At 44.2% G+C, this 13626-nt stretch overlaps 1 protein-coding gene across 2 annotated transcripts in view; it reads left to right on the forward strand.

Moving 5' to 3' along the window:
* The window catches only part of PAPPA2 (pappalysin 2), a gene marked incomplete at its 5' end in the record, with an annotated part of 281240 nt that overhangs the window by 116227 nt on the left and 151387 nt on the right, over positions 1-13626 (forward strand). For both annotated transcript variants that reach the window (XM_082656927.1, XM_082656928.1), the window contains 4 exons: positions 1281-1473; positions 5079-5200; positions 8224-8713; positions 11788-11916. In XM_082656927.1, coding sequence (XP_082513053.1) covers positions 1281-1473; positions 5079-5200; positions 8224-8713; positions 11788-11916 — 934 coding nt within the window. The remainder of the gene's footprint in view (positions 1-1280; positions 1474-5078; positions 5201-8223; positions 8714-11787; positions 11917-13626) is intronic.

The raw sequence follows: 13626 nt of genomic DNA on the forward strand, positions 1-13626 counted from the left end.
GTCCAAAGGTGATGGAGAAAGAGGTTTCTGGTTCAAAGTGGCTCTTTGTACTATTTCTGAAATTGGTCAAGAAGATGGCCTTGGTTAATTTTAAGCTCAGAGTTCCTTTTTCTGTTATGTCATTTTTTAAAGTATCAGATTCTCTTCTTCCAGCACTAGACAAGGGCTGATTCTTAGCTTGCCTACAGAACATGGTACTGTTTCATTTAAAAAACGGTACTTTCTTGGTCCTGGTTTTGTTGTCTTGGATTATGCTTCTTCTTTGTCCTTTCACACCTCCCTTGTTTCTGTCAAAAAGTAATACTACTCATCATCTCCTGATAATGGACTGAAATTTATCCCTAAAATTAAGGACTGATGTGATTTGATGACTTATTCCAGTGGTGAAGGAAGGAAGTAATTTTTCTATAACATCCAGGGGCTTCTTGGTGATAAGTTCTAGATAACTATCCAAAAAAAAAAAAAGAAAGAAAGAAAAGATAACGGACAGATGCTGACCATGCTTTTGCAGGGAAGAAAAAGTGCTGAGCTGGTCCTGTCGGTGACCCATCAATATATTCCTATCTAAGCCTCATCTTGGTGCATGGTTCAGGTACATCAAATTCATAAGGACCAGCATCCTTGCCTCTCCCAACAAGCACACAGTGGCCCTTGCCAGGGCAGAGAGACCAGACAATGGGGTGCGGAGGGCAGAGCTATTTAGGCACCACCTTTGAAGTGGACAGAGGAAACATGTAAGAAGCCGAGGGGAGTGTTTCACTGGTGGGCCTTCATGGAAGAAGGCCTGGAAGCTAAGATAACTCCTTTTCTAACCCTATGAAAAGTGTACCTAATAGGAAATTTTACCAGCTCTAAAAGGAAGTTGAGGATCACCATTCCCAGTCCTGCTGCCTGCTCGACTTTTTGGCTTTCTCTCCTCTTGAGCATCTCCATGAATACTCACTAACCTGGGCCAAAGTCATTGGGCGTAAAGCAGGTGTCTGCAACTCCACACATGTTCACGAATTAAAAGGCCATATGCTGAAACACTGCCATCTTGTGGTTTCCTGAATAAGCAATGTCAGCTCAGAGCAACCCTGAACCCCAGGGCGTGAGTCTCACTCTGGCCAACATCAAGGTAAACACCAAGCCCAACTTACTTTAGAGACAAGCCAGTGCTCTTCTCTGCCTTCTCTTTCCCACCTCCAGCCTAGATATTTCCTGGCAAAATCTATCCCTACCTTGGTGGACATTGCAGGTTAAAACCTCCATCTCTCTTGTTCCCTTTTTTGTCTCTGCAGATGACGACTGCACTGACAGCTTCACCCCTAACCAAGTGGCCCGAATGCACTGCTATTTGGACCTTGTATATCAACAATGGAGTCAAAGCCGAAAGCCCACCCCCATTCCCATCCCACCCATGGTCATCGGGCAGACCCCCCTGTCCCTCACTATCCACTGGCTGCCTCCAATTAGTGGAGTTGTGTATGACAGGTGAGAGAGGCACTGGGATCTTTCTCTGTGGCATTGCTTGTGAACAAGGGGAAGGACGTGAAGTTGGGGGAACCCCAGTTTGGAACTATGAATATGCACCGCTACTCAGGGCTGCCTCCGCCACCCTGCTCAGTACTCATCTCCTGAGCAGAGCTCATGGGGCTCTCACATTCGCCAGTGGGGCATCATATGTGCCCACTCCTTGGCGAGGGGCATCCGGATGTTTCCTGAAATCACATCTGGTGGGCTTCTAGGAGCTGCGAAGGGGTTGACAAATGTGATAAAAAAACGACCTGACAAAACTGAGATGGCATTTGCTGCCTGTCCTGTCCAGGTCAGCTGTTCCTCCTTGGTGTAAGGGTGGAGCAGGGCTTGCTACTTGCACAGTGGTGTCTGGAAGAAGGGAAGTAAGGCATGTTCCTCCAGGCAGTTCTGGGGGTGAGTGGGTGGCCGGCGACTCAAGCTGTGCATCATTTCTAGTGCCTCCTCTGTGTCCTGTTGTACCCCGTGCCTACCCCACTTACGGCTACTATCTTGCGGAATTGTCATTATCTGGTCATTTTCCTATCTGCTCCACTACTCAACTGGCAATTCCTTAGGGTCAGGACTATTTTTTGTATCTTTGTCTCTTGGCCTGCCACAATAAACAGCTAATTTGTGTTTATTGAAGAGAATCATTACACCTAAACTTGGTTTTTATTCATCCTTTGCGTATTGGTATAATGAATACCAGGAAAATTTTTGTGGAAAAGAGAGAAGGTAGGAAAAGGATGACATCTGACAGTTGGTGGGAGGATGGGGGAATGTGGTTTAACTGAAAAGGACCAGAACCCCATCCATGACCTGCTCTCCGTTTTCAAAACCTACCACTGTGGGCTATTCGGTCCTTGTATGTGTGAGGTACTGTGCGAGGTAGTTTACCTGCAATTGTCTTATTTAGTCCTTGCAGTGAGCCCAGTCTCTGCTCTGTAAGTGAGGAATCCGAGGCATAGAGAAGCACACGGTGGCTAGCCCAGGACACCACAGCTGGATAGAGCTGAATTGGGGGTATCCCCTGGAATTGCAGAAATGGAGGACATGGAATCGATTGTTTCTTTGAATTTAGAGATTTCCCCTTTAGCAGGTGGAGAGTCCCTCATCTGTGTGTCATGCTTCCCTTCTGGGTGTCAGATCCCAACTAGGGAGCTGAATGTCCCTGAAGCATGTTCCTGTGTACTCCAGCTTTGCTGAAAGCCTGGGAGAGAGGACAGGGAGAGACAGGGATGGGAGGAAGCAGGTGAAGCATTTTTCAAAGTGGCTTTCCCAGCCTTCTGGGATCTTGGAACCTGTCCTGGACACCTGGTGGACACTTAATGCGTGACATTACTTAGACCCCGCAATCCTATAGAGCAGTTTTGATTGTCATCGGCACCCAAGCTCTCATGGGTTCCCTCTGTGAGTCACCATATAGCTCTGTGATGTGTGTAAGAATCCTCTTCCTGCACGTGTGACCTCGTGCAGCTTGGGTTGCTCTGGCTGAACAATAGGTCCTCTGTGGGCATGTGCAGACCCGTGTTTTACATCAGTTTATGTAACACATGTAAACAATTTAATCTTTCAATTCTCTGTCTGGTACAAACGTTACGATAAAGCAGACATCAGTGCTGGCTTGCTGCGAGGCTGTTGGCAGAAAAGGCTGCAGTTGGCTTCCTTTTCTCAGTGAGGTGGGCTACAGCGCTGAGGCCTCCTGACACGTGCGTTGGGGAAACTCACGTCACGTACCCCGCGATTTGTGTCACACTCGGAGTTATGTTTACTCCTCCCCAGTAGGTATTTGGAATCCTTATGTCAGAGAGGAGCCCAACCACGCACTAAGCAGCGGCCCCGGAAGAGCCAAGTGCATCAGGGAAATGTGGTTTGGAGCTGCGTCCACAACAGAAGTGAGCGCTGACTGCAGTCGGGGTTTGGAGTTAACGACACCTTTTGGTTGCCAAAGTACTGGACACTTGATGGTGTTTGGGAACTTGCTCAGAGGAATTAAGAAACTAGTTGTGACTTTAGGCAATTTACTTCATCCCTCTGAGCCTGAGTGTCCTCGTTTGTAAACAGGGTTCTTACAGGGATTAGAAATAATTTATGAAAAGCACCTAGTGGAACAATGCCTGGTGTATACAGTGCTTAATAAATGGGAGCTGGTAGCATACTTATTACCCTTATTTAACTATACTGTTTTTCCATTATATTGCAAGATTTTACTTTTCTCCCTCTACTTGTTGAGAGACCTTGATTTGATGCCTCCGTTTGCAGATGGATCGTTCACAATTGGGCTTCCACAACCTATTAAGTGTAAAATAAGCTACAGGGATATATTGTACATCACAGGGAATATAGCCAATATCTCATAATAGCTGTAAATGGAGTATAACCTTAAAAATGAATTGCTATATTGTATACATATAACTTTTATAATATTGTACAGCAACTATACTTCAATAAATTTTAGAAAGAGATTCTAAGTATCAGAGACAGGCCTCGTCAAGTGATTTCCCCTTGTTATTCAGCTATTGTTGTCATTACCTCTTCAAGATACGGTGCTTGAAGAGCTCTTCATAGGTGTATTAATAGTCTCAAGGATGCGCACAGAACAAGCTCTCACAGAGGGACTGCTGAGGCCAGTCTGTGTCCTAACTGCTGGGAATAGAAAAATCGAGCTTGGTCTGGATCTGCTCCCAGGCAAAGGAGGAGGAATGGGGATGGGGATTCTCAACACCACAGATCAGTGCCCTACAATGGGAGCCAGAATGTACAGTGGGTGCCCAGAAGAGAGAGTGCTGGCCATCCAGAGGAGTCAGGCTAAGTGCCACTGCAAAGGCTACATTTGCATGGGTCTTGAAGGATGAGTAGGGGCTTGCTAAACAGAGAAGCTTAGAAGCCTATTTAGCCAGAGAGAGAACAGCAGGTTTCATGGAGCTATGTGAAGGGTATGATGTATTTTGTGAAATGGTGATTAGTTATTGTGATGGGAACATAAATGAAATTCATGAAGGGACTGAAGTAGGTAAGGCTGGAGCTATCCTCTGAAGGACACTGAATCATGGTAAGCAATTTAGATGTATCCCTATAGGCAATGGAGAACCAAGGAGTGTTACATTTCATATGACTTTTATTGTATGTGTGTGATTAAAAGTAGAGCGTTAAAACATAAGACCACATATAACTAATATGTTTACTGTGAAAATTGTTGTCTGTTTCAGTTAGGGGAATGCAAGGAGGCTTTGGATGACTTATTGAGAGTCAGTGTATAAGTCGTTTTATGTTGAAAGATTCAGATTGTAATTATTTTGTGTTGACTGGATAGAAGGCCTCTTTCATCTCCACAGGCCTCCTTTATGACTTAGTTAAATTCTTCTGCTTCATAACCTTGAGATTTTCATGTCACTATGAATTTTGCAAAGATGAGGTCTATACAAGAAGGAAATGAGTTGAGAAATAGTTGTGTTCTCAGTTACCCACTAAGGCCTCACTCCCCATTGCCACTCCCATGCCCCAAAGGTCTTGTGAATTTCGTTAACCCAGTTCCTCTGATCTATTCTCCCCATCTCCACCCCTGCCCATTGTCTTCCCAGGGTCCCGGGCAGCGTGTGTGGTGCCTGCACTGAAGAAGGGACATTCCGTCAGTACGTGCACACAGCTTCCTCCCGGCGCGTGTGTGACTCCTCGGGTTACTGGACCCCAGAGGAGGCTGTGGGTAAAGGACCATGACTTTTTCATTTACACCTTGGTGGCCAAGGTGGACGTGGGGGGTGGAGGTAAAGGGTGGAGTGGTGGCATGGTGAGAAAAAGGTAGTGTGTGTGTGTGCGTGTGTGCGTGTGTGCGTGTGTGTGTGTGTGTGTGTGTGTGTGTGTGATGTGCTGGAAATCTCCAGGGGTCTGGGAATGACTCTACCTCACACCTTTGTGTGGATATCCTTTGTGTGCTTAACGTGCCAGTGGCTATGGTGAAGCAGAGGGAAGCATAGAGGACAGAGGGATGGAGAACTCAGGGGGCAGCTTCAGGAGGAGCTAACTCAGGCATGTCGTATTACATGTGCCTGTCAGCCCATGAAGCAGCTTTGCCACATGACAGCATGAGGTGATCTCATCCTCCCCTCTATCAGGAGGCTAATAGAGAACACGTTGCAGGGAACACTCATACACACTGACTGAGCCAGTTTGGGTGCGGTGGGGTGGACTAGGTGTTCCAAACTGATCATTCTCATCTATGCTATTTTATGAGTCTGTTAATCACTGGTACTGGTTGTGCTTTGGATGTCATCTAAGCTAGGCTCTAGGAGAGGGAAAACTTTTTTAGCTGTTCCCTTTCCTGTCCCACCCCCAACTTCTCAGTTACATATTCACTCACCTACGTATAACAGTGCCTCTACGACAAAGTAGAGCATGAATGCTACCCCAATTCAAGTCCAAAAAATGCTACTGACATGAGTTTTAGCACCTTCTGATGAATGGCTTGACTTCTTCTGTCGTCACCATCTTCAGTGTTTACCTAGTCATCACCTTTCTCTTTTTCTTATATTTATTAAGAGCCTAAAAATGACTCCATAAGACGTGTTGGACAGGTTCCTATTTGAATTACTTTGTAGTCTTGACTCTGATAAGAAAAAAAAGGAGAACATTGGTCTAAGAGTCTATAGCATCCCCTTGGGCTCCCAGTTACTCAAATGACAGGAGCCTTGAGGAGGAATCTGGGGGGAGACAATTGACTTGATTGATCATATAGAACTTTTTTCAAATGATTTTTCAGGGGAGAATGGAAGGTGACTATAAAATTTACATTGGCACTGAGTACGACTCATTTAGAGACTGGCATTTCATAAAAGGCCATTTTTGTGGCAAACAGTTCGTCCTGTGCTAGTGTTTTAATGCCCATTTGACTCTCTGGCCCTGTACTTTTTTTCTTTTTAATTCTTGGAAAAATTTAAAGTTATCTGGTAGAGGTGAAGGGCATTAGAAATTCTGGGTTCTAACTCTTGTACTGTGTCTCCAGGCATACCAAACTTTTAGGGCCTCCACTTCATCTCTTTACATGAGATCATAATAAAAACTTTCTGACAGACAGTGCTGCTACTGAGTTGGCTTCCAAGGGCCTTTACTCTGCTAGTATTGGGGGATGCCTACTGGAAAATACTGCGAGGAAATACTGGTATTCCTTTGCTTTGAACAGGTGAAGAATCAAGTCATATTTTAAATGTATAAAATGAAAGGAATTGATTCCCCAGCAGAGCACACACAAACACATATATTTACAGATATGATCAAAATGTATTTAATGACACTTAATGGACACTTATTGACCCCCAACTACATTCTGAATGCTATGAGGAATAGAAAATTGAACCAGACATATTCCCTGCTTAATATCATCTTCTTGGAGAGAACTTCCCTGTCTCCCTGATCTAAAATAGCCCCCAGCCTCACACCATTATTCTCTAGTCCTTTATCCTCCTTTATTTTTCTTCAGAGATGACATTATTATACTGATGCCTCTTTATTTATTGTTGTACCTATCACCCTATGGTAAGATATATGTGGTCAAGACTTTTGTCTCTCTTGTTCACTACTCTATCTCTGATACCTAGATTTGTGCTAGGTGTGAAAGAGGTACACAGTCAATTTTTATTGAATTAATGAATGAATGGATTCACAATACAGGGAAGAAACAATAGGGATCATAAGATGTAACACACACACATACACACATTTGAACTTATTTCCTCTGGGCTTTGGAACATTATTTTCCAAATCCTGAAGGGCTAAGCCATTCTATTTTTGCAAATGTAGTTTGCAAATATTTCTAAGGAACACTGTATAGATCTTCTACACTAATCTAGTAAGGCAGGGGTTAAATAGTGCTTATTTTATAAATGAGGAAATTGAGGCTTAGATAGACTGGCCACAGTCACACAGCTAATGCACAGCACCAATTACAGCCTAACTACTGCTGCCTAATTTAGCAGTTTTCTTTCAATTCCCCTCGTGTTATAGGAGAAACCACCTTGTATAGATTATTTCCACAGAGCTGACTTTATATGTTTGCGATATTTGATTTTTCACCATTACCTTTTTACTTGGCTACTGAATCTCCTTTTTTTTCCACTCAAGAAAAGTGTTTCTATTTCCTGCCGGCAGTTTCCTCTGTGTAGTGCTCTACTGGCTTACATATATTTGAACTAAAAGGGAAGTTTCAATGTATGGTTTTAAAGTTTGGCTAACAGTCCATTGGAAGGATTGCTACGGTATGGTCTTACGGTATCAAAGAAGTTTTGTGAAAAGCCTAATTAAACATTGTAGCAACAGCCTGAAACAAACATTGGCCTGATTAGTAAATAAAACAGGGCTTCAGAAGCATTAATTTATCATCAATTATTAGTAAACTAAGTACAAATAATTCTCTTCTGCTCAAGGATTCTTTAAGGACATGACTTACCTTACCTGTATCGGCCTCGAGTTTCCACCTAGGCTCTGGGTCACTCCATTCCGAATGCCATGCTGGATTTCTCTTGTTAAAGGGCACCAGAAAGTGGTGATTTGGAGCATAGTACTTTTGAATTGTTACACCTCTGTCTTCAGTAACACTTAAGATCTAACCTCTAAGAATTTGCTCAAAGTTCTCTTCTGCTTCATTCTTTTTTCTGGCCCTTGATAGGGGCGACTCATTTTCAGATTTTTAATGGTGATTCCTGATGCATCTGTCTTTCTGTTCATCTCCCTCAGGGCCTCCAGACGTGGATCAACCTTGTGAGCCAAGCTTGCAGGCCTGGAGTCCTGAGCTCCACCTGTACCACATGAACATGACGGTCCCCTGCCCTGCAGAAGGCTGTAGCCTGGAGCTGCTCTTCCAGCACCCAGTCCAAGCTGACACTCTTACCCTATGGGTCACCTACCTCTCCATGGACTCCTCCCAGGCGCTTTTTGACACAGAGATCTTGCTGGAACACCAGGAGTCCGTGCACCTAGGCCCCTTAGACACTTTCTGTGACACCCCACTCACTATCAAACTGCACGTTGACGGGAAAGTCTTGGGGGTGAAAGTCTACACCTTTGATGAGCGGATGGAGATTGACGCAGCTCTCCTGACTTCTCAGCCCCACAGTCCCTTGTGTTCTGGCTGCAGGCCCGTGAGGTACCAGGTCCTCCGTGAACCCCCATTTGCCAGTGGCTTGCCCATGGTGGTGACACATCCTCACAGGAAATTCACAGACGTGTGAGTTGGGCAGTAGGGCTTTCTAAACCACGGGGCTTCCTGAGGCTTTGGGAGTGGGTTTGGCTTCCTTTTTCTCCATTTTTTAATATTCTGATATGCCCTTATTTGGAGAAATGTTCAGACTCTCAGAGGGGGTTTTATTCTAAAGTGGCATCTCTGAGATGAACAAAAGTATTTCCCAGAAGGGGCAAGCAGGTGTTCTGACTGATGATGCCATCTTTACGGTTATGGAGAAAAGAGGTTAGTATTTGATATGTTTCAGTTGGACTGAAAATATTAATTGCCATAAATAAGTTGATCAGAGTCAGATACTCCTATCTGGTAACACAATTTGATTTTTGATCCTTGCTTTTAAATAACTTTTAAATAATCTGCCGCAGCTCCTATACCATTCAAAGGTTACAGTCACCTCTTCTACAGCTAAGCAGAGAAACCAAGGGTCCTGCAGACACTATACTCTACGTTCATGACTCATTCATTTTTCTTTCCTCCCTCCCTCCCTCCCTCCCTCTCTCTTTCCTTCTTTTCCAACCCTCCTCTTTCTCTTTCTTCTGTTCTTTCTACATTTAGTGAGTTCTTAAGTGCTCCTGGCACTGTGTGCTCAGTGGTGGGGACACAGACTAAGATAAGATCAATTGGCTTAAAGAGTTCAATGTCCATAGAGTAGGAGGCTGGTATCTCTAAAGGCAAATTTTTCTCACCTCATAATTTTCCTCAGAGGCTGCCCTGAGGGCAGAACTCAGGGTAAAACAAAAGTTTTATCAAAGGTGCTATATTGGTTAGTTTTCGATGCATTAGAAATCATCACAAAACATAGTGGGTTAAAACAACAAGCACTATTTCTCATGGTTCTGTGGGTTGGCTGTGTGTACTCACCTGGACCCGCTTGGCCAGGGCTAGGTGGCCTCAGGTGACCTCATGCACTCATTGGAGGCTCAGCTAAGACACTGACATGGCTGGGAGGATGAAGTTCTCTTTCCCCATTGTCTCTCCTTCACTAGGAGGCTTTGCCTGGGCTTGTTCTCATGCTGGTGGAAGGCTTTCCAGAAGCAGGGATGGCAAGTCCTCAAACACTCACATTTTTCAAGCTTCTGCTTACATTACTCATGACATCATTCCACAAGCCAAAGCAGGTCACAGTCAATTCCAGATTCTGCGGGTGGCAAAATCAATTCTATTTCTTGATGAGAGAAACAGTAAAGTCACATCACAGAAGGGCATGCATGCATCTGGGATGGGAAGAATTTGTGGCCATTTTTCAGTCTGCCACAGCTACAAAAGAGTAGAGAAAAATGTTCACCTTGAATTTTACTACATTTTTCCTCTCATATTAGCTCTATGAATTAGAGCTAGAAGACAGTGAAATGGTCAAAAAGCTCATGCAAAATAGGAGGATAGATCATGGGATGGATTTGAAAAGAAAAAAATATATTTTGGGGGGGTTTCTTTAGTAAGGCAATTAAAATGATATTTGTTATCTAACTTGATATACACACGTGCATGCGTGCACACACACACACACACCTGTACACACAACCTTTAAGGTCAATAATATCCCATTTTATAGATGAGAGAACTAAGGCTTAACTTTAATTTGGTTGAACAGAGCTCATAAGCGGCAAGCTCAAGATTAAAATCCAGTTTTCTGACTGAGTCTCATCTTGGTTCCCTTTCCTTAGTAACACATTACCTTTTACAAACTCAGCTCATTGGAGGTCGGGGCTACCTGCTGCTGAGTTTTCTCCACAAGAAGCGTAAACATATCCTGACGCTTCCTTCCAATCCTTTCCCAGCCACAGAGCAGTATGAGACTTTTATGCATGGCTGGATGAGAAGTCAGAAACCACCCTGTGAAAGGGAAGCCATCAGAACTGATTAGGATATAAAACTGGTTTTGCTTTGGAAATATCTGGCACTCTGATGAGGAGTGCTTCCCTACAGAAAGCTAATTTGGAAATTTATGTCTTTCATATTTATGTGTCTTTCCTACTAAAATAACCGAAAGCCAGTACAGAGGTGTTTAAAGCTGTTTTTGAAACCCCACGACATTTCCTGTTTGCTTGTTGCAGCATCAAGCGAAAGAGTAGAGGCTTTGTGGTTGAGTCGAAGAGTGTGTTAAAGAAGAGAGGGTCTTGGCAGGAGATCTGTGGGCACCACTTACGCAGTCCCAACAGCCCTTTGAGATCCTGTTCTCCTAAGTCACTCCCATCCTAGCTTGACTTTAGTGGTACTTTTCCAATTAGGGCAGGCACTGGACAAAAATTAAGTTGAGGGCAGAATTTGTCTTTGGAACCAGCAACCTCCCTCTTGAGTCCCTTCCCCCTTGCAAAATGTTCAGTCTCTCACGTTCTCCACTTGATCAGTGCAATTGGGCTCTAGATAGAATCAGATAAACTCCTTCCATCTCAGATGTCAATTGATAACTCCATTCCTGGTTTATATGTATTTTGGAGGTTTGGAGGTGGGGAATCATTTAATGCATTTCCAGTTGTGGAATTTCTTGCAGCCACACAACGATGATGGAAGGTGTTCTCACCTCCTTCTAGGAGAGAGTGGCTTTTCCTTGTAAGCATTCTGCCTCCTCAAGATAAGAATTCTCTTGAGAGACAAGAAAACTCTGATTCACAGACCCAAGAAGGGCCTTGCTGAGACCAAACTCTGAAACTTTCATCTTCCGTTCCTATGACTACTTGAATGATACAGAAGACTAGGTTTTCAATAGTTGGTGGTTTTCTGTGTGTATATATAACATGGTAAAGATACACTCGAAATACCATTCTCTTAGATTGCCTAGGACTGCCTAGGACTTAGCTGAGTTCAGTTTTAATTCAACAAGCATTTGTTGTACATTCACTATGTGGAATGTACTGGAAGTACAGAACTGAATATGGTTTCAAATATTCTGCTGTTCTGTAAGACTATATGCCCTGATCTTTGTTTCAAACAATGTGGCATATGTTTAACATTTATATTCCCTGTAATATTTATTTTAAACTCCTGCAAACCATCTGAAAAGGACCCAGGGTGTGCCCCACTTTCTGGATATGGTGGTTACAGCCAATTGGTTTCCACAGGGAGGTCACAGCTGGGCAGATGTATCGGTACCAAGTTCAAGCTGCAGCTGGAACAGAACTGGGAGAAGCTTCACCTCCTCTGAGCCACATCCATGGAGCTCCTTACTGTGGAGATGGGAAGGTTGCAAGGTGAGGACATACTGTATGCCTGGTATTGTGTGAGGGAGGATGCCCTGCCCTGCTTGGACAAGGAGGGTTAGCCTCAAGTTTCAGCTTGACTGGTTTGGGAAATGTAAGGGGCAGGGCACTATGTGATTCAAGTATTAAACAAAATCTAGGACCTAGTAGATATCTTGAGTGGTCAATCACATCTCTGCATAGTTAAGGATGGGTCCACTTTTATTTAGAGCTCACCCCAGTCATAGATATGGGGGTTGATTCTGTGGGGACCCTCTTCAGGTTTCAGAGAACAACTGCTGGGCAGTGACTCAGGGCAGGAATTCATGGTGGAGAAGGTTACTTGCCAAATGGTGCTGAAGGAGGATGTGAGGATAGCTTTTGGATCAGCTGCCGGTCTTATACTACTAATGAGCTGTGTGACCTGAGGAAAATCAGTATAGCTTTCTGAGCTTCACTTGCTCATTTGATCCCTGGAAGACCTGATTGTAATGTAATTTCCAGCTATTCCATAAAATCACCAAGGTAAAAATGGAACCACTTCTTTGCTTTTTTAACATGCCATATTCATTTTTCCATTACCCTTTAGTGACATCAATCTAGAGGACTAATTCATTCTGGTTTGCCTGGGACTTGCCGGAATTTAGCACTGAATACTTCCGTGTCCCAGTGATCACCCTATATTAACCTGTTCTGAATGCTTATCTAACCTAATACGTTACTTATATAAAGCTGCTGGGAGTAGGAGATTAGAAGGCTGGGCACTGTGATTTGTCTTAGATCCTGCATCCTAATAAGATGACTTTTTTTTTTTTTTTTTTTTTTTGCGGTACGCGGGACTCTCACTGCCATGGCCTCTCCCGTTGTGGAGCACAGGCTCTGGAGGCGCAGGCTCAGCGGCCATGGCTCACAGGCCCAGCCGCTCCGCGGCATGTGGGATCTTCCCGGACCAGGGCACGAACCCATGTCTCCTGCATTGGCAGGCGGACTCTCAACCACTGCGCCACCGGGGAAGCCCCAAATGTCCCAGATCAAGGAAAAGTACCTTAAACCTTTTTTTTTTTTTTTTTTGGCCACGCTGCACGGCTCGTGGGATCTTAGTTCCCCAACCAGGGATTGAACTAGGGCCCATGGCAATGAAAGCACTGAGTCTTAACCATTGGACCGCCAGGGAGTTCCCAGTATCCTATATCTTGAAGACCTAATAGAAAGCAATCTATAGCCTTTCTTGGGGTTTCATCCCATTGTTTAGTAATTACTAAATATTGTTTATCTTTTCAATCTTCTAAGATTCCTAAGCTTTACTGTAAGTCTACTCCTTTTCATAGAAATATAAACAGCAAATGTTTGCAGACCTCAGAACTATATCAAGCGACTGAGGTCACTTTAATACCCAAACCTTGCTAGTTTGCTGCCACCTTCTGCCTTACTCAGTCTCAGCTTGCCCCTTCTCCTCCTCCATCTCAATTAAATATCTCCCTGGGGAAGCCTCACATATGCACAGAGCAAATCTGGCTGTTGTTGATGTTCTCCCTGGCTGCCCCATTTTAAGTCTGCTTCCCTCTAGTTAAGGTGTCTGCAGGACTACATTACCATTACTGCCCAGACAGAGTCCTCCTTGAACAAACTACTTGGCTTTATGTCGTAGCATCTCCTACAGCAGTCCTCCGATGGAGTTTCTGATGCCCCATGGTGCCACATCTGCCTGCGGAGCTCGGGCAG

Source organism: Grampus griseus, assembly GCF_964374135.1.
Source record: "Grampus griseus genome assembly, chromosome: 1".
NCBI classification, from domain to species: Eukaryota; Metazoa; Chordata; class Mammalia; order Artiodactyla; family Delphinidae; genus Grampus; species Grampus griseus.